Here is a 20,149-nt window from a genome sequence, read left to right on the forward strand (position 1 = left end):
TTTTTTTTTTTTGATACCAGGGATTGAATCCAGGGGTGCTTAACCACTGAGCTTATATCCTCAGCACTTTTAAAATATTTTATTTACAGAAAGGGTCTCTCTGAGTTACTTAGCTTCTCTAAGTTGCTGAGGCTGATTTTGAATTTGCAGTCCTCCTGCCTGAGCCTCCTGAGCCACTGGGATTACAGATGTGCACCTGACTAGTGTTGTGACTTTGTTGACTTTACTACTTTGAAAGGTCATATTAATGAAAAGCCAAATCATTTGCCATTTATTTGTTTTAATGATCTTCTTTTCTTTGGTCTATTAAGAATATAAAAGTAAAGTGAAAGAAAAAGAAAATAAAAGATGCAAGAGTATATTTCACTAGACTTTTTTCAGATGTTCTTCTGAAGCTAAGAATGAATTAGAGGTGTGCAGATAGATAGAGGAGAGCCAAAAAGGTGGAAAGTGGTGCTCAGCAGAGAGGCCTTCAGCCTGTTTGTCAGAATGGCAGGGTGTGTGGGGGTGGAGGTGGGGGTGGAGGGAGGGTTAATAACCCAAAGTCTTGAGGTATCCTGAATGAGAAACCTCCCAGAAGCACAACTGCAGTGGAGTAATGAGCCATTTCTGGAAAGTACCATACTCCATAAGCTTATTTTACTTGTCATTCTCTACAGGGAAACCTCAAGTGCTAGCTGAAACATCAGCTAGTCAGGCGTCTTGCTCTTCGGATGGATATCCGTTACCCTCTTGGACGTGGAAGAAGTGTTTGGACAAGTCTCCCAAGTAATGAGAACCTTGACATCTCTTTTCATGGAAGAACCTAAAACTCTGACATCTTGGCTCTTTTTCATGGATACAATTTCAGAAGAAATAATGACATATTTTAAATGCTTACTTTCATAGTTCTCCATGGCCATAGATTGTTTCTGATAACTTACAGATAAATCATTTTTAGAACTTGATGCAGAAACCCTGACTTCCACTCTTATAACACAGTCGTGCCTGTCTTAACTTCTCTGTCTGCCATTTTTTTTCAGCTGCACTGAAGAAATCACAGAAGGAATTTGGAATAAAAAGGCTAACAGGAAAGTGTTTGGACAGTGGATATCGAGCAGTACCCTAAACATGAGTGAGGCTGTAAAAGGGTTCCTGGTCAAGTGCTGTGCGTACAATTCCATGGGCACATCTTGTGAAACAATCCTTTTAAACTCACCAGGTATGGGAATGGTTGCTATTGTGATATTCCACCACCTGGAATTCCCCATTAGAAGTTAGTCCCAGTGGCTGACTTTTACTGGGGGAATTTTACAAGAGAGCACAGGTTCAGTGTGTGAGTAAAGAAGGCTTTTTGAGTCAGGCAGGAATCCCCACTGACATTCACTGTGCTGTTTTGCATTTCAGGGCAAAGTTCTACCTACATTATTATGACTCAAAAGTTAAAGTGATGTAGAGAACCATAAACTCCCCGTATGATGCATGTTTACCAAAAGATCCAACTGTAGCAAAGCAGTTTAAGTAATTTGGGGTCTCTTTAATTTTCCCTTTTATTAATCTCCTTGTTTACCTTTAGCTTGCTGTTTTGTGATTTTTGTTTTTTAGAGCTCTCCGAAATGAAACACTACTAGTTTAGAATCACCAGCATCACAGAACCAACTTCTCCCCATTCATGTGATATGTTCACAGAAGGAACGCAGACCTAATTTTTTTTTTTTTTAATTTGACTTGTACATTCTATGGGTTACAATCCTAGTAAATGATTTTTTAAAAATCAGCTCAGAATCACTTAGGATTTTCTAGGAAGGAAACTTATCCTTTATAGGAAGATCGTCTGATTTTCTCTGGGGAGTAGAGTATTCACAGAGTGTTTGCAAGGACTGAAAACAGTGGTTACTCAAACAGGATGTGAGAGATTATAATGAGCAGTCTACTATTTATAGTAGCAAACAGGAATTCTGTTTCATTGCTTAGTGACACTCCTCTGTTGCAGGCCCCTTCCCCTTCATCCAGGACAACATCTCATTCTATGCAACAATTGGGCTTTGTCTCCCCTTCATTGCCGTTCTAACCATATTAATTTGTCACAAGTACAAAAAGGTAAAAGAAGGGGTAACAATTCATTATTGTTTCCCATATCTGCAGAACTTCGGATTGCTCACTGACTCATTATTTCGTCTCTGAAGCAATTTAGGTATGAAAGCCAGCTGCAAATGGTACAGGTGACCGGCTCATTGGACAATGAGTATTTCTACATTGATTTCAGAGAATATGAGTATGACCTCAAATGGGAGTTTCCAAGAGAAAACTTAGAGTTTGGTAAGAATTGAATGTTCCAGAGACTTCTATAGCATTTCCTTTTCTTCGGAAAACCTTTCAAATGAACTGACTCCCAGTGTATCTTTGCAGGGAAGGTACTAGGATCGGGTGCTTTTGGGAAAGTGATGAATGCCACAGCTTATGGAATTAGTAAAACAGGAGTCTCAATCCAAGTTGCAGTCAAAATGCTGAAAGGTACAGTATGTGCAGTGAAAGGGGATTAACAAAGATGCACAAAGGTGGGAGCCAGTTTCCCACTCACCCCTTCTCCTCTTTTCTATCATTTTTATAGTTCGCCATACATCAGGGTTAAAAAGGAGTGGGTGGTTGTTAGGGTCAACCATGCTATAAATATAAAATACAAGTCACGAATACAAAGCTCTACTTCTTCTTCCTCTTCTCTCTTTGTTTAGTTTTTATTGGGTTCAGTATTTGGGGATACAGTCACTGCAGGCAGAAGTTGTTTTTTCCATTTTGACATAGATTCTGGGTAGAAGAGAAAATTGGGGCCCTCTGCCTCTTCACTTCCCATTCATTGCTCCTTCCAGTCCAATCTGGCCTCCACCCCTCTCTCCTTGTACCACTGTTCACTCAGCAGAAGTCTCCCCAGCTGGCTCTCTTGCTAAGATGGACAGTGACCTCTGAAGGGGTAAAGGGAAAGAGCTCCGCCACCTTCTGAAAAGTTCACTGAAATAAGCAGATTAACAGGAGGAAAAGGCACACAAACTTATCAATGCACATGGGGAAATCTCAGTACAGCAAGCTTAACAAAGCACACACCTCCAAGAAAGGCCAGGTGGTTGAAGCTGATATGCCATTCTGAGTGACAGAAAGGAATAGAAGCTTGGATTTTCTGGATACAGTGAAGACAAGTTACAGGAGACGGGAAGGAAGAAATGCAGTGTGTGTGTGTGTGTGTGTGTGTGTGTCTGTCTGTCTGTCTGTCTGTCTGTCTGTCTGTCTTATGGATATAAAGCCTCTTAGGTTACAGTCCTCAGGACAATACATGAAACTCTCTCTGGGTAGGTTGCTCTGAGCATGGAGACTTTTAGTCTTGACTTTCCTGAGAGGTAATCTTTCCTGGCTAAGGAGATTTCATAGGAATTACATTCCTTCTTGGAAGAGAACTTCTGTCAGGTAAGGGGATTTCAAAAGGCCCTTCTCTGCATTGTGGCAGAAAAAGAAGATTCAGAGGCAGCTCAGTGAGGGAGGGAGGCATGAATGTCCAGGGAGACCTTGAAGCTGCTCCTTCAGCCCCCAGTTGCCACTCTTTGGGGTTCAAGTTAGTGTTCTCTGAGCCTCAACACCTCCAAACAACTAAGTCCAATGGGCCTTTAAGTCTTCATGTCTTCAACGTACATTGTCATTATTGACCATCTGTCCACTTCAAAATGCTTTCTTCCTTGGCTTCCTGGTTGCCATCTTCTTCTGGATCTCCTCCTGCTCCTCTGACTCAGGGCTTTTTTGGCTCAGCTTCTTCCACCCAGCTTTGGATGCAGAGTGGCTTGCTCCTGGTCCCCCTCCCATTCCACCCCACGTGTTCACTGCTGCTGATCTCCACCACACTCCTAGCCTCCCATCTCTCTTCTGAGCTTTAGGCTCTGGTGTCCAAATGCTCAGATGTCTCAAAAGCCCCCTCATCCCAACTGAATCCTCCAACCCTGGCCCTCCATCAATACTCCTTCCTCTTACTGATTAGCATTGCGTGCCAGAGGGGCCACATTCCACATGATTGGACACACCACAACCAGGACCCAGCCTGAAACTGTCTTCTAACACCCCAGATTGATTCCTATCAGGTTTCCTGCTTACTGTCTATTGGATCCATCTTCTCTCTATTTCCACCCTAGTCTGATTCTGTCCCTCCTGAACAGTGACAACAACCTCCAAAGCATGGACCCTCTGTCTACTCTTACCTCCTTTTGGACTCTCTATGCTGAAGTCCAAGTGATGGACACTCAAGGAGATCATATCATTTTCATGCCTAACTTTTCTAGTGGCTTTCAGTTGTTCTCAAAATGATCCACCCAGCCTTGAGGAATGTGTTCACTGCTCAGCCTCTCCACCTCTGGCTCTCAGCCCACCAGCAGGCTGACCTTCTTTCATTCTCCACAGCACCATACTCTCTCCCACCTCAGGGCCTTCACACAGGCAGGTCCTTCCGTTTGCCCTTCACCTTGCTCTTAGGTACCTCTCAACTTAAACCACTCCCTCGGGGAAGCCGTATTTCACAACACAGACAAGATCAAGTCCCCTGAGGCTGGGGGTGTAGTTCAGAGGTAGAGCACTGGTTGGCATGCATGAAGCCCTGGGCTCAATCTCCAGCACTGCCTCCCCCCCGCCCCAGCTCCCGCCAAAATCAAGTCCCTTGCAATATGCTACCTGAGCTCTCTGTATACTTTTCTCATAGAACGTATTACAATTGTGAGAATATTTTTGTTTAATTATTCAGTTATGGTCCTATCTGCCACATGAGTCCATCAGCCTCACGAAGGCGTCTGTTTGGCTCTTCTTTTTTGACCTTTGCACTTCTGTCACTTCAATCTGCAGTATTCTTCACCCCCCAGCCCCCTCCACTGTAGTTTCACATGGCTACCTCCTGTTTTTCTCTAGGTCTCTGTTTAGACGTCTGGTGCCCTTTTCTATACCCCTCTGGGGCTTTGTACACTGCCCCTCTTGTGTGACCCCCACAGCACTCAGCATTCATTTGTCACATGTCATTCATTGTACTAAAGTTATCCCGTGATATTCATGGGGAATTGGTTCTAGGAATCTCTCAGGGTACCAAAATTCTAGATGCTCAAGTCCCTTATATAAAATGGGGTAGACTAATACACAGCCTTTAAAGTACTGGCTTTAAATCACCTTTAGATGACTCACAGTACCTAATACCATGTAAGTGCCCAGTAACTAGTCTGTATAGAGACACCTTTTCCACAAAGGTTTTTGATCTGTGGCCATTCGAATCCGTGGATACTCTCTATGGAAGGCAGACTGCATATTTTAATAGCTTATTTACTTGCCTCCCCTTTCCAGGAGACTCTAAGTGCCAGGAAGACAGAGGTTGTGCTTCCGTAATCTTTCATTCCCCAGTGCAGGCATGTTGCCTCACACACAATGGGTGCTAAGCAGTTACTTAGTTAACAAATGAGTGAATGGTAATAGTATATGAATGTGCTTTGAAAAAGATAAGCATGTCATAAAATATGTTACTGTCAGTCTTGGTGATGCATTCCCATAATCCCAGGGACTAGGGAGCCTAAGGCAGGAGGATTTTGAGTTCAAGTCCAGCCTCAGCAATTTATTGAGACTTTGTCTTAAAAAAAAAGGGGGGGGGGCTAGGGGTGTCACTCAATGGTAGACACATGGACATGGACAGTTTAATCACAAATTCCTGTAAAGCGTGAAGTAGCTGAAGATGTGCTGTGCTATTGGGTCTCAGGAGGGTCTGACTACAGAGTCAACATCTTGAAGACAAGCGCACCCCTGAGAGCTCACTTACGTCAAAATAAATGATGTCAACACTGGAATGTATTCCAGGACTAAATAATGGGACCTGGAAATTAAATCAAACTTTAGTTTAAATGTAAAGAAAAGTTCCTGTTGCTGTAAGAAAGGATGTGTTAGAGGAGCCAATGCCTGGAGCCTGGAGTAGCAAGTCCAAAGACCCTGTCCTTGCCCCTGGTGCTCCTGATGCCCTGAGCAGCTACACATCAGCCTCAATGACAGGGGCCCTTTGAGTTCATCAATAACTGCCCTCACGATGTGTCCAAGAAAGGCTTATGTGTGCACTTTGTCAAGCTGTCTGGACTTCTCTCCAGGGAGAGGATGTATTGGCCAACTGATACAGGCTAGTGTGCATGGCAGTGACGTTCCTCATCATCAACTAAAGACTCCTGAGAACTTGATCCGTAGGAATTAGTCCTCTCTGACCTCCTCTTGTTGGGCTTACTGACAAATGGAAGATTCCAGACCTGAGAACCAGGACCAGAGGCTAGAGACAGCTGTCTTTGCTGATACTGTTAGTCTTTCAATGACTTGAACAAATCCAGGAGTCAAAACAAATAAATACATAAAAAGTATGTTTCTCCCTTCATCTGTTTATCTCTACTATGCAGGAAAATCATGTGTTACTAACATTTTACTTGGTTGTATGTTTTGGGAGACAACCAAGGATTTTTGTAAATCTAGGTAAAAAGACTGTGTGTTGGGGGCTGCTGATGCAGAAGATTGAATCCAAGTCCTCATGCATGCTAGGCATGTACTAGGCAAGTACTCTACCACTGAGCCCTGAGCCGTATCCCTAGCATGGAGAGCCATATTATTATATTCAACATTTGTACCATAATCTTGAAATTTTGTTTGAAGGCCTAACATATTATTATTCAAAATTCATGTATTGTTTTGATGTCTCTTTTTCTCTTGGTTTTGAATTTAGATAGGTAATAAAATCATCTCTGAACTGGGGAAATTTTTAATGTATTAAACAACATAAAATTACTGTTTTATTTGAGTTTGACATTTTGTTATTCCTCCATTGACAGAAAAGGCTGACAGCTCTGAAAAAGAGGCACTCATGTCAGAACTCAAAATGATGACTCACTTGGGACATCATGAGAACATTGTGAATCTGCTGGGGGCATGTACACTGTCAGGTAATCAGTTTCCACCAAGACACCTAATGCAAAATAGTTTAGCCTGAAGACCAAAAAGACATTTGTTCTCATTCTTTTTTGCTCTTTTCTCAGTCTTAGTGTGGGCCCCCATTTCAAGTGGAATTAGACATTGAGCACTCCATATTATCAAATGGGTGAACATAATGAATACCCCTTTTGTATCTGATCCACTGGGATATGTCACATAAAAAATCTAACATGCTTAAAATCAACTATCCTGCAAGTACATTTTTTGGTGTGCATACTTCTCTCCCCAGCTGTGGAGCTGGCATAAATGTAGTGGTGAAAAGAGGTACAGAGCTTGGCCAGTGCTTCTAGTAGGCTGCTTTCAAACAAGTCATAGTCAAGGTGGGGTTTGAAACTTTATCTTCACAGAATTCTCGAGGGCATGGTCTCTAATTCTCTTATGTCTCTCTGTGAATAGTCAAACAATGTACCCAAGGGTGGTTCTTTCTGGGACAGCAGGGCTGGGGCTAGAAGTAAAAGAAGATGAAAATGAGAAAATGGATCTAAGAGAGGACTGGAAACATATTTCTCTTTCCTCTGGCAAGCAATAAATCAGCATATATTTTTAAAATTTATAGGACAGCAGAATACATTACAATTGACAGCAGAATGCATTACAATTCTTATTACACATTTAGAGCACAATTTTTCATATCTCTGGTTGTATACGTAGTATATTCATACCCATTTGTGTCTTCATACCTGTACTTTTATTTATTTATTTATTTTAATTAATTTATTTTTCATATAATTCTTTATACACCATTATACAATAATTTATCATATCTCTGTTTATATATAAGATATGTTGACACCAAATTCACATCTGCATACATGTATTTTGTATAATGATGAGGGTCTCCTTTCAATATCCATGCTATTCCCCTTTTTCTTCCCTTTCCCTTCCACCCCTATTCCCTATCTAGAGGTAATCTTCCTCCCTTGCTCTCCCTCCTGACCCCATTTTGAGTCACCCCCCTTATATCTGAGAAGACATTTGGCATTTGTTTTTGGGGGGGATTGGCTAACTTCACTTAGCATAATCTTCTCTAATTCCATCCATTTCCCTGCAAATGCCATGATCTTATTCTTTTTTATTGCTGAATAATATTCCATTGTGTATAAATGCCACATTTTTTTTTATCCATTCATCCACTGAAGGACGTATAGGTTGGCCACAGTTTAGCTATTGTGAATTGTGCTGCTATAAACATTAATGTGTCCCTGTAATATGCTGTTTTTAGGTCCTTTGGGTATAGTCCAAGAAGAGGAATCACTGGGTCAAATGGTGGTTCCATTCCCAGTTTTCCAAGGAATCTCCATACTGCTTTCCAAATTGCTGCACCAATTTGTAGTCCCACCAGCAGTGTATAAGTGTACCCTTTTCCCCACATCCTTGCCAGCACTTGTTGTTGTTTGTCTTCATAATGGCTGCCACTCTTACTGGAGTGAGATGGTATCTTAGAGTAGTTTTAATTTGCATTTCTCTGATTGCTAGAGATGATGAGCATTTTTTTTGTATATTTGTTGATTGATTGTATATCCTCTTCTGAGAAGTGTCTGTTCAGGTCATTGGCCCATTTATTGATTGGATTGATTTTTTTTTGGTGCTTGTCTTGTTGAACTCTTTATATACCCTAGAGATTAGAGCTCTATCTGAGGAGTAAAAATTTGTTCCCAGGATGTAGGCTTTCTATTCACCTCACATATTATTTCTTTTGCTGATAATAATGATCATCACATTCCACCATCATTAATAACCCCATGCCCCCTCCTGTCCCCTCCCACCCCTCTGCCCTGTCTAGAATTGGTCTATTCCTCTCATGCTTCCTATCCCTATCCCACTATGAGTCAGCATATATTTACTAAGTAGTTAGTCAACTTTCTATCACTATGACAAAATACCTGAGATAATTTAAAAGGAGGAAAATTTTATTACAGTTCATGATTTCAGAGGTTTCATTCATGGTCTCTTGACCCTGTCAGTTTGGGTCTGTGGTGGCGTAGTGCAAGATGGTAGGAATGCAAGATGGAGGAGGCCTGTTCACTCTTGGTGACTGGGAAACAAAGAAAGAGATTTAGCTTGATATTTCCAAGGCCATTTTCTGTTATATGTAGTAGTATTTTTATTGCTGGGAAACATTTCATTGTATGGATAGACCACAATTTTTAGATCTATATCTCTCTTTCCTTGGTCTTAGCATAAATAATAGTGTTTTGAGAAATTATAAATAAAGTTTCTATAAACGTTCTTGTAAAAAAAAAAAGAGAGCAGGGGAAGAGAAAGAGAGAGAGGTAGGAAGGGGCCCCAGTCCTGCACCCCATTTACCTAAATTTCTCCAACTAAGCTCCACATCCAAAGATTACACCACTTCCCAATAGCACTGTTGTCTAGGTATCAACCTTCAATACATGGGCCTTTCAAGAATGTTCAAGATTCAAACTAGCATGCCAAGCAAGTGTTCATAATAGAGTGGGCATGTTTTCCCCATTGCAAAGTGGAGAAGCCAGGAGGCCAGTGGTTTTGGTGAAGCCAAAACCAAGACAGTCTATTTGGCTGTCAAGGAGATACTAATTTCCAAAAAAAGTTTAGGCAGAAAGCTAAAATTGAGTTTAAGATATAAGAAGAGATAGGCTTTTGCCCAAAGTTGGGGGAGAACTGAGTTCTCACAGAGTATGTTGTATGTTGTGCAGATTTCTGAAAAAAACAATATGGCGTTTGTACATCTATAATTAAAATTGTAACTATTTCAGGACCAATTTACTTGATTTTTGAATACTGTTGCTATGGTGATCTCCTCAACTATCTAAGAAATAAAAGAGAAAAATTCCATAGGACATGGACAGAGATTTTCAAGGAACACAATTTCAGTTTTTATCCCACTTTCCAATCACATCCAAATTCCAGGTAAGAAGCCGGGCCAAGGTTTCATTATTATACAGGACATAGAAAAGGTGTGATGGATAAATACTCTTCAGTAGCCAGTTTCTAAAGGCACTGTGTGATCCAGGAGTCTAAGACAAGTCACTTATCTTAGATCTAGAGTGGTCCCCCATTATCTGTTGTTTTGCTGAAAGAAGCTTCAATTACGCTTAGTCAACTCCAGTCCAGAAATATTAAATGGGAGAAAGTCCAGAAATGAACAAATCAATCAGTATTAAATAATTTTATTAAAGTATATTGTTACAATTGTTCTACTTTGCAATTATTGTTAATATTTTACTATGCTTAATTTATAAATTAAACCTCATCATAGTCTTGTAGGTATAGGGAAAACATAGTATTTTTAGGGTTTGGTACTATCTGTGCTTGCAGGTTTCTACTAGTGGTCTTGGAATGTATGCCCCAACTGCTGCTGTAGTCTTCCTGTTGATTTGGAACCATAAGAACTTTCCTTTCCTTCAGTGCAGTTACTATTGAGCCAGTCCCTTTCTACCAGCCTAAATCATACCCTAGAAACCCTTGGTTTTGAGAAAGGTTCATAATCCAATCTTTTAGGTTTCCTGGTTGCCACACAGGTATTGGTAGAAAGAATGAAGACCTTTTCCAATGTCCTTGGCATACTCATAGGAAATAGCTCAAGTCCTGGGACTGTTGCACAAAAGGGTGTAAACTCATAAATTGGGTTTTAAAATGTTAAGATGGATTGATTGGCATATCATGGGAACATAAACTAGCGGTCACTTTTGCTGCAGTCTGGCTGGGCACAAAAATCACGAGCCACTCAAACAGGAACAAATTTTATTTTTGAAACTCCCGCCAATGCCCTGTAAGCTCCCGGGAAATATGCCGACCCACACACGCAGCGTTCTCCCGGACACCAACAGGAAATCCCTCCTCCGGAATTCCCTCCTACCGCACTTCCCCAACCAATGGGAACTCTCCAGGAGTCCCTTAGCAGGCTGAGGTGGACAGCAGGGGTCTAATATCCATATGAATGCAGATCTTAACATAATCATATCATCTCAATGGCTTGCTGGCATCACCTTTCAACCAAAAATGCCACGCATCACACTACTTGGCTCTGGCTCTTAGCATCTTTGTCTCTGTGCTCTGTGTTGTATATCCTGCCACCTGTGTGGATCCTGAGTGATTCTTGATCCTGATGGAGTTATTGTTTAAGTATGCATAAATGAAGTCTTCAGGAGTTTGGTGGCATGCTCCTCAGCCTTGAAATTTTTGGCTCATGACCTGCATCACAGCATTACAGCAGCTTTATCTGAACTGATCCATAGGCATTCTTCCACCCACAATGCATTTTTTTAAAAATTTTGTTGTTATTGTCGATGGACCTTTAGTTTGTTTATTTTTATGTGGTGCTGAGAATTGAACCCAGTGCCTCACACATGCTGGGCAAGCGCTCTACCAATGAACCACAACCCCAGCCCCCACAATGCATTCTTTTTCCTCTGCGTAGGTGAAAGCTCTTCCTTATTCTGAAGGTAGAATTACTTGTCAGAGACTTTTCTCTTTTGGGAGTCTCTTGAGAATGAGTGGAGATTCCCAAACTTTAAGCTCTTACATGGAGATACAACATCTTAAAGCCACAGAGCCCCATAAAGGTTCCCATTCATGTCTGTGAGCATTTGCCCTTACCTGTGTATACCCATCACACCAATCCTCCCCTTTATCCTCATTTCTCAGTTCATACTCTAGAGCTGAGAAAGTTATATAATATCATGCATGTTTTTTGAGGTATGGGGGATTGAACCCAGGACCTTTTTCATGCTAAGCATATGCTCTACCACTGAACTACACCTCCATACATAATCTAGAAGAGAGACTCTATCCTAAGAGTCAGATGTATGTGACCAGCACTTCATTGGCAGTAATTAGCTCTTTTGATTCATTTTGATCATCGGGGTGTTAAATGCCTCAAAACAATTAATTTTGAAATATTTGTGACCTAAAAGCATGAAGCTATTTCAAAAGATACGGAAATTGTATATTGGGATAAACTCATACACTGGAATAAATTGAATCATGATAATTGGTGCAGAATTCCTCAGTGAAGAGTTCTATACAATACACTTTTAAGGAGATTTTCATTATGACTGTTACTTCCACAGGGAAGGGAAATGAGTTTCACAAAAACGAAATTGAAAAAAGGATGATCAACTGGGGGTGTAGCTCATATGCATGAAGCCCTGGTTCAATCCTACCACAAAAAAAGAAAAAAGCAACAACAACAAAAAACCAACTCACCAACCCAACAAAAATGGATGGCAAAGTCCTTCAGTTTTTGTAGAAGATCTGTAGATCTGTATTACCCATGAGCTTTTAAAGGAAAAATGGGCAAGTTTAGAAATTGAAGAGTGAGGTGTGATTCCTAGTCCTGGTGTTTATTAGCTTTGTGATTTAACAAATCATATTAATCTCATGAAGTCTCATTTCTTTTTTATAAAGTATAACTTCAACACTCAGCTTGTCATGTGACAAGGACTGAGAGATCACTTATCCTAGTTAGACCAGCAGGCCCAAGCACACAGATGTTTCTAATGTAGACAAAAATTTGACATGTTGATGGTGTGTTTTTAATTTAAAAACTCATTTATAATTGGAATTCATTTCTCTGATGAACTTATTTTTTTTTAAATAGAATGTCTGCTCAGAAGACGAATGTAACTAATGAACAAATTTCTCTTTCATAGTATGCCTGGTTCAAGAGAAGTTCAGATACACCAGGACTCGGATCAGGTCTCAGGATTCAATGGGAATTCAATTCATTCTGAAGGTAATACTTTATTCTAATTAGTAGTACTTTAAAATGGAAACAGATACAAGAGTTTCATGTTCACTATTTTTAAAAAGCACACAATGGCAAAGGCATGGTTTCTTTCTTTGCTGATGTCAGTGATAAGCTTGATAATGCAACTTGCTTGAAAAGTAGTGAAAAGTCAAAAGTTTGTATTTTAAGACTTTCTTATTAATGGTCAACCAATAAACACTGAAGACTATTTTATTTTGTCAGGTTATTCTTTTTAAACTAATCAGAGCCACCTTATCAGGGGATAAGTGGTAACAATGGTGAGTCACAGAGTCAGGCAGAAGTTCTGTTTCCTTCACTTACTAGATGGATGACTTTGGACAACTTATTATGAAAATATCTGAGTCACAATTTATCATTTATAAAACAAGCTTAATAATACCTTTCTCACAGGACTATTTGAAGGAATACACAGAAGAATATCAAGTGCAAAATAATAGTTCATAAAATGTGGTAGAAACTTGATTAGTTTTTTTTTTTTCTTTTTCCAATGTGACATATCTGCCTAGCATGATAAAAGAGTCTTAAAAACTCCTGAGCAGGGGGCTGGGGATATAGCTCAGTTGGTAGAGTGCTTGTCTTACATGCACAAAGCCCTGGGATCAATCCTCAGCACCAACACCCCCCAAAACACTCCCCAAAACAACTCCTGAATAACCAGGGGCCATCTATTATCAAGGCAGCTAGGAAATTTATCTCTAAATAAAAAGAATCTTTCTGTGGCCACAGTGAGCAAAAACAGGTTTGTAAGAACTTCATATATGTGTCTTAGTTTGGAGAAGAGATGACTCCAAAGAAAGGTCTAAGGAGCTCTCAGACAGACGGAGGAACTGGACCCAGGACAAACAGGGTTCTTGGCACCTGGGAAGGAAAAGAATTGTAGCATGTGCCAGTCAGAGGCACAGACAGAGGTTTATTTAGGAAAACAGAGGCACATTGAAGGGAGAATGTGAGAGTGAGAAGCCTTTGGAGTAAAGCAAGGGATGCCCATTCAAGGGAGAGTGCGGGCCATCTCCAGATGAAGACCCGGCGACCCCTTGGTGTGGGGGGTGTTGATATTTATAGAGGGTTGGTTGCTAGGGACTGGACGAGAGGTGAAGTCAGTGCAAACTTAAGCCATTGCCACCAGTTTTCCCTGCCCTTGCACACGGATGTTTTTGTTTTGGTGCTGGGGATTGAACCCAGGATTGCTTTCCCACTGAGCTACATCCCCAGCCCTTTTATTTATTTATTTTCAGTTTTTATTCTAATTATCTTCATTTTTTATTCTAATTTAATTCTTATTAAGTTGCTTAGGGCTTTGCTGAGTTGCTGAGGTTGACCTTGAATTTGCAATCCTCCTCCTGTCTCAGCCTCCTGAGCACTGGAATTATGGGCATGCCACCACACCTGGTTTTTGTAGACAAGGACATGGTGGGTGGGAGGAGGGCATGGACTGAGTGGCTCAAGAGTTCCAAATGTTCATGGGTGTTTCCTCACGTCCATGGTTTGGGGGTGCTTCTTTGAGACTTAGTGTATCTCTCCCTTTTTTTGTATCCCCAAATTCCTATTTCATTAGCACCTGCTCCAACACAAAATTGCAACAAATTCAGTTTAAAGATCTTCATTGATTTGATTTGTGATTCTAGAATCATGCACTACTTTATGCCAAAAAACAGAATGAGTGTTTCAATGGGCTGAGCAGAAGAGGTTGACAGAGGGGCCAAAGGAAGCAGCAACAAGAAGAGAGCACAGGGAATCTATTCTTTTCAAAGTTAGTTTCTCAGGGACAAGGAGACAGAAAAATAGTATCTACTTGGTTCATATCAGGTTACTTCAGGTTAAAGGCCCAACTGAACTGTCTGTTTAGGAAATTTGGTTGTTATCTCTCCTGATTTCTCAGAAGATCAGATAACTTCCTTTCTGCTTAATGATGTGAAACTTTAGCATGGGTGACGACAGTTTGGTTTGATCTGTTGAGACTAATGCAGGAGCCCAATTCAAGTCAGCAATCTCCTATAAATTGTATTAAAGACACCTCACCTAACTGGTTTTAATAACCTTTTCATAGAAATTTGATAAGACACCTTCTTAGCATTTTGACAAAAACTCTATGTTACAGATGAAGTTGAATATGAAAACCAGAAAAGACTGGAAGAAGAGGAGGACTTGAATGTGCTTACATTTGAAGATCTTCTTTGCTTTGCGTATCAAGTTGCCAAAGGAATGGAATTCCTAGAATTTAAGTCGGTAAGCGCCTTAAAAAAAAAACTAACAAAAAATATAAAAAGATAACTATGAATAAAGACGTGCTAGGGCTGGAGTCGTAGCTCAGTGACGGAGCACTTGCCTCACTAGTGTGAGGCACTGGGTTCAATCCTAGCACCACATAAAGACAAATAAAGGCATTGAATCCATATACAACTAAAAAAATTTAAAAGAAAAAAAGACATGCTTATATAAAACTATGAAAAAGACATGTGCCTGTATTTTTTTGTTGTTGTTTATCATAACATGTCTCCCTTGATGCCTGTCTTTTCCCCCTCTTTACTGTTGAAGTTATCAAGAACATTACTTCACTCTTTGCTAATGAATCATAAAGGTCTGGGATTCCTTATTGCAAAATGACTAGCATAACCCTCTAGGCTGCCCAGAGTCCTCTGGAACTTACAGGGAACAAGGTCAAGATAGGAAGTCCTTGCTGCCTGTGGTGGCCCACACCTGTATTCCAGTGACTCAGGAGGGAAGTCAGGAGGGTGGTAACTTCAAGGCCAGCCTGAGCAACTTAGTGAGACCCTGTTTCAAAATTTAAAACATAAAAAGGGCTGAGGATGTAACTCAATAGTAAAACACACCTGGGTTTAATCCCAGTACCAAAAAAAAAAAAAAGGAAGAGTTTGGAAATCCCATTCACAAGGAAGTGTAGCATTGTCAATCCCTCCTTGGACAGCCATTCGGGTCCTGCCCTACACATAGCATTTGCTGCAGGGGGTGAATGGAGGTCAAAACTCAGCATGACTGCTACCCTGAGCATCTGTGTAACTTGCACTAACAGGCTGTGTTCTAGCGGCAGCTCTGTAGGCCCACAGTCTCTTTGATTGCTAATCCCAGATCCATTAGGGCCATGATTGCAAGGGTATGGAGACTGCCTCAGACCATTGTCTTGCCCCTAATTTTGCATTCTGTCATTGCCTTTCAGCACTGCTGTTTGCTGCCATTTGACAGGACTCATGCGTACCAGCAGATAAAAGCATCCTCTAGTCACTTCCTTTCATTATTTTCTTCCCTTTGTAGAGGCAAAAGGAATACCTCCCGCCACCTGAGTTTCAAGAATGCTGGAATAAATGGATAATACGCAACTAACCGGAGAAAAGGCATATACATTTATTTACATGCATATGTGTATGGAAGCCACATAAAATTTTTATGAAGCTCAAGGAAGGACCAGATGGTTGAAGCTTAATTCGCTTCATAGAGGAGAGAGATGTGGGGAGGTATTTTAGAGGGGTGGTTAATGATTTTAGGGGGGATGAATGAACCTGAAGAACAGACAGTGGAGCTGGGGGTGTTTCAGTGGTAGAACGCTTGTCTGGCATGTGTGAGACCCTGGATTCAATCCCCAGCACTACATGCACACACAAATAAATTAAAAAAAAAAAAAAAAAAAAAAAGAACAATGATCTGGGGACAAAGTTCTTTTAGGTAGTTAAGGGAACCGCAGAGAAAAACCTCATCCAACATCTGCTGGACCCCAAGAGCCTAGGGAAAAATAATCAGCATACCAGAGCCCCATACTTAGACGTGACATTCCCTGGGCTCCTTCACCTTTCATTACCTTCTTTCTCTTTATTTCCAAACTTTTTCCTGCTCTACTTTCTTTAGATGTCTTATTCTCTTCCTCTCCTTCTCTACTTCCTTCCCTTTACCTCTTTTCTCCTTTTTCCTCCCTGAATTTGGAAAGATGGATTTCAACTGTTGTTGTTTGCCTTTAAAAGACTACTATCTTGGAACAGGGTATGGTGTCTCACACCCATAGTCCCAGGTATTCAGGAGGCTTAGGTGGGGGAATCACCAGTTCCAGCCCAGCCTAGGCCACTTAGTGAGACCCTGTCTCAAAAATAAAGGAAAAATCCTGCTGTCTCAATGAAATATGCCCAGCTCTCCCATCCATCTGAGGCACGGCCTTCCCTTCTTCATCTTCTTACCTGCTGTTCCGATTTCCCTTCCTCGGGCTTCTTGCCCTCCTTACTCTTTGTCATAGTTCGCCTACACGTGGACAGTGGTGCTTTCACGAGTGCCTATAGATGTTGGAGAGCATCTACCTGATTGCCTGGCTGTTGGCTGCCAGATGTCAAGTAGAAGGTCCCCACCTGTGATAGCTCCTTTATGTTTTTTCAACCTGAGGAAGGTGTAAAGGCCATATACATTCAATAGAAACCATATTTAGAATTTGAATTTGGGTTTTTCCCTGGGCTAGTGGTATGTGGTCTGATCCTCCTCATGACGCTGGGCAGCAGTGTCGGCTGCACCTCACAGTCACCCTGTGATCAGGAGAGGAAACCACCTAGAGTGCATAGTTACTAAGCCAGGCTGCTCAGTGGGATAGGTGTACTCACTGCAGTCTTTGCCAACTTATGATGGGTCTCTTGGGATGCAGCCACATCATAAGCTAAGGAGCATCTATTCCTAAACTACTCACAATTGGCAATCAAGGGCGCTGCTTCCCCTGCCCCGCTGGGCTTGCACTAATATGAGTTTTGAAAAATATCCAGTCTTTTAGACCCTTTCCCCTTTTGTCTCCTCTGCAGGCCTTCTCTCTGAATCATGCACATTGCTCTTTCCTGCTTGCCCTCCCTCTTGTTGCTTCTTTGATTGTCCCTCAGTCTCCTCCATAGGCTCCTCGATGTCCTCACACATTTGTTGAGTGCTGACTCTGTACCTACACTGTGGTAGGGGGAGAGAGAGCATCAGTAATGATATGGCTCCTGGGCTCAAAGGTATTATGCTTAATAGGAGAGAAAGAGATAAGCAGACATGCAAATCAGAGACGACAGTGTGCTGTGATCAAAGTAAGTTCTGGGAATCCCAGGGAGAGACTTGCACATCAGGCCTAGCCAGGGACAGACAGAATAGAAAAGGCTTTTCTTTTTTTCTTTCTTTCTTTCTTTTTTTTTTTTTTTTTTAATGCTAGGAATTGAACTCAGGGCCATTTAACCACTGAGCCTCACCCTTTTTATTTTTTACTTAAGACAGACTGTTACTAAGCTGTTTAGGGCCTGGATAAGTTTCTGAGTCTGGTCTTGAACTTGGCAATCCTCTTGCTCAGCCTCCTGGTTGCTGGGATTACAGGCATGCGCCACCATGCCTAAACTAGAAAAGGCTTTTTGAAGGAGTTCATCCTTGGGCTAGGAGAAATTTTTGAAGAAGGAAAGCCAGCAGGGAACATGGAATAGGGTAGGGATTGTGGAATCAGGAGGAGGATTTTTGGATAAAGATAATAACTTAGATATATTCAGTGTGAGCGACTGAGTAGATCTTAGTGTAGTAGATACCTGAGCACAAGAGAAGTGCTCAGGTTGTAAATAGAGATTTGGGTGATGGTAGTTGCATCTCTAGGATTGGATGAAATGGTTTGGTGGAGGATGAGGAAGGAGAGGATGCAACTCTAGGGAATGAGAAGGGGCTTGTGAACAGAGCGTTGGAGGAAGAAAACAGGCGTCATCTACAGAATTCACAGAAGGAAGGACCTGACGGAGGAGAGCTGGCCAACAGTAACAAATACCAAAGAGAGGTCAAATCAAATAGAGACAGGATGGGAGCCACACTGGCCAGTGTGGGCCTTAGCCAAAGCAGTAACAGGCGGAAGGCAGGCCACAGGGCCTAATGGTAAGATGGGTAAAATGCAAGTAGATAATAGGCACTCAAAAAATTGAATTTGGATTTGGGCATGGTGGTGCACTCCTATATTCCCAGCTACCTGGAGGCTGAGGCAGGAGAATGGCAAGTTCCAGGCCAATCTGGGCAACTTCATGAGATTCAGTCTCAAAATAAAATTTCACAAAAGGGCTAGGAGATATGGCTCAGGGGCAGAACACTCCTGGGTTCAGTCCCCAGTACACCACGAAAATAGGGTGGTTCAGAGGGAGAGCTAGAGGGATTGTGACACAGACATTTTAGATTTTTAAAAAATTCTTAGTTGTTGATGGACATTTATTTTATTTATTTATTTATATGTGGTGTGAGAATTGAACCCAGTGCCTGACATATGCTAGGCGAGCACTCTACCAATGAGCTACAACCCAGCCCTGCATTTTAGTTTTTATGGATTTTTTTTTTTTTAAGAGTAAAGAGAGCACATTGGACACTTGTAACTAGTGCCCTGTTCTTTGAAAATCTTTCTTCAAAAGAGTTAATTTTCCTGCCATACTATTGGACTAATGTCATGATTCTTCTTAGCTCAGAAACTCTGAATTCTGCCTTAATAAACCTCCCCAAAGTCATTTTTAGTCTAGTTTTTTTTTTTTTCTGAATAGTTTCTTTGCTATTACTCCTTTTTATTCCTAAAGCCATTTTCCAGCCAGAAATGAGATGATTGTCTTCACACCCACCCAAGGAGCGCAGAAGACAATCTGAAAATCCCCTTAGTGGCTCAGCAGAGGCCCCTGTTGTCACATCTTTCTTAGAAAGCAAGATGGAACACCCAGTTCAATTCGATTTTCTTTTTAAGAATCACTGTCCTTTGGCCTCTGGAAAACGCTCTATAAGCAGCACAACAGACGGCGACCACAAGAGCTGAAGAACTGGGCTGCTGTGTTTGCCTGATTTGTTACACACCATGACAACCGCTCCTGGCCCAGTCAAGATGGGAGGCCTGTCATCTGTAACTCCTGTTGAACTTGATTGCACTTTCTGTGACAGTATCCATTATGGCAAGTAACACTGTGATCCCACTCTTCCTAGTGTGTTCACCGCGACCTGGCAGCCAGGAACGTGCTCGTCACCCATGGGAAGGTGGTGAAGATTTGTGATTTTGGATTGGCTCGAGATATCCTGAGCGATTCCAACTACGTCGTCAGGGGCAATGTGAGACTGCTACTTCTTCCATGTTTTTATTCTGCTGTTTTTGTGGGTTTTTTTTTTTTTTCATTATTACGGTAAACATCTGTTCTCAGTAATGCAATTTTGATTTACAGTAACACATGCACACAAAAACTCTTAGAGTAGTTTGCTTACTTATGCTTAAAAGATTTTTCTACAGCTTCAGGGAATTTTCCATCTATAATAAAAATGGAGCAAAATAGCCACACATCTATCCTTGGGCTAGCTACTCAGAATAGATCCATTAGGGGCTTCTGAATGCAGTCTGCACTTAAAAAGAAAAAAAAAATCTCATTACTTGCACTTATTTCAGTTTCTTTAGCT

At 41.3% G+C, this 20,149-nt stretch overlaps 1 protein-coding gene across 1 annotated transcript in view; it reads left to right on the forward strand.

The window, feature by feature from the left end:
• Positions 1 to 20,149, forward strand: part of Flt3 (fms related receptor tyrosine kinase 3) — a 65,275-nt gene that overhangs the window by 34,299 nt on the left and 10,827 nt on the right. Inside the window, exons 11-20 of the mRNA XM_076872257.1 lie at positions 660 to 768; positions 1,023 to 1,201; positions 1,973 to 2,079; positions 2,166 to 2,298; positions 2,389 to 2,493; positions 6,843 to 6,953; positions 9,735 to 9,888; positions 12,633 to 12,715; positions 14,850 to 14,977; positions 19,688 to 19,810. Of these exons, the coding sequence (XP_076728372.1) occupies positions 660 to 768; positions 1,023 to 1,201; positions 1,973 to 2,079; positions 2,166 to 2,298; positions 2,389 to 2,493; positions 6,843 to 6,953; positions 9,735 to 9,888; positions 12,633 to 12,715; positions 14,850 to 14,977; positions 19,688 to 19,810 (1,232 nt within the window). The remainder of the gene's footprint in view (positions 1 to 659; positions 769 to 1,022; positions 1,202 to 1,972; positions 2,080 to 2,165; positions 2,299 to 2,388; positions 2,494 to 6,842; positions 6,954 to 9,734; positions 9,889 to 12,632; positions 12,716 to 14,849; positions 14,978 to 19,687; positions 19,811 to 20,149) is intronic.

Source organism: Callospermophilus lateralis, chromosome 12, assembly GCF_048772815.1.
Source record: "Callospermophilus lateralis isolate mCalLat2 chromosome 12, mCalLat2.hap1, whole genome shotgun sequence".
Taxonomy (NCBI): Eukaryota; Metazoa; Chordata; class Mammalia; order Rodentia; family Sciuridae; genus Callospermophilus; species Callospermophilus lateralis.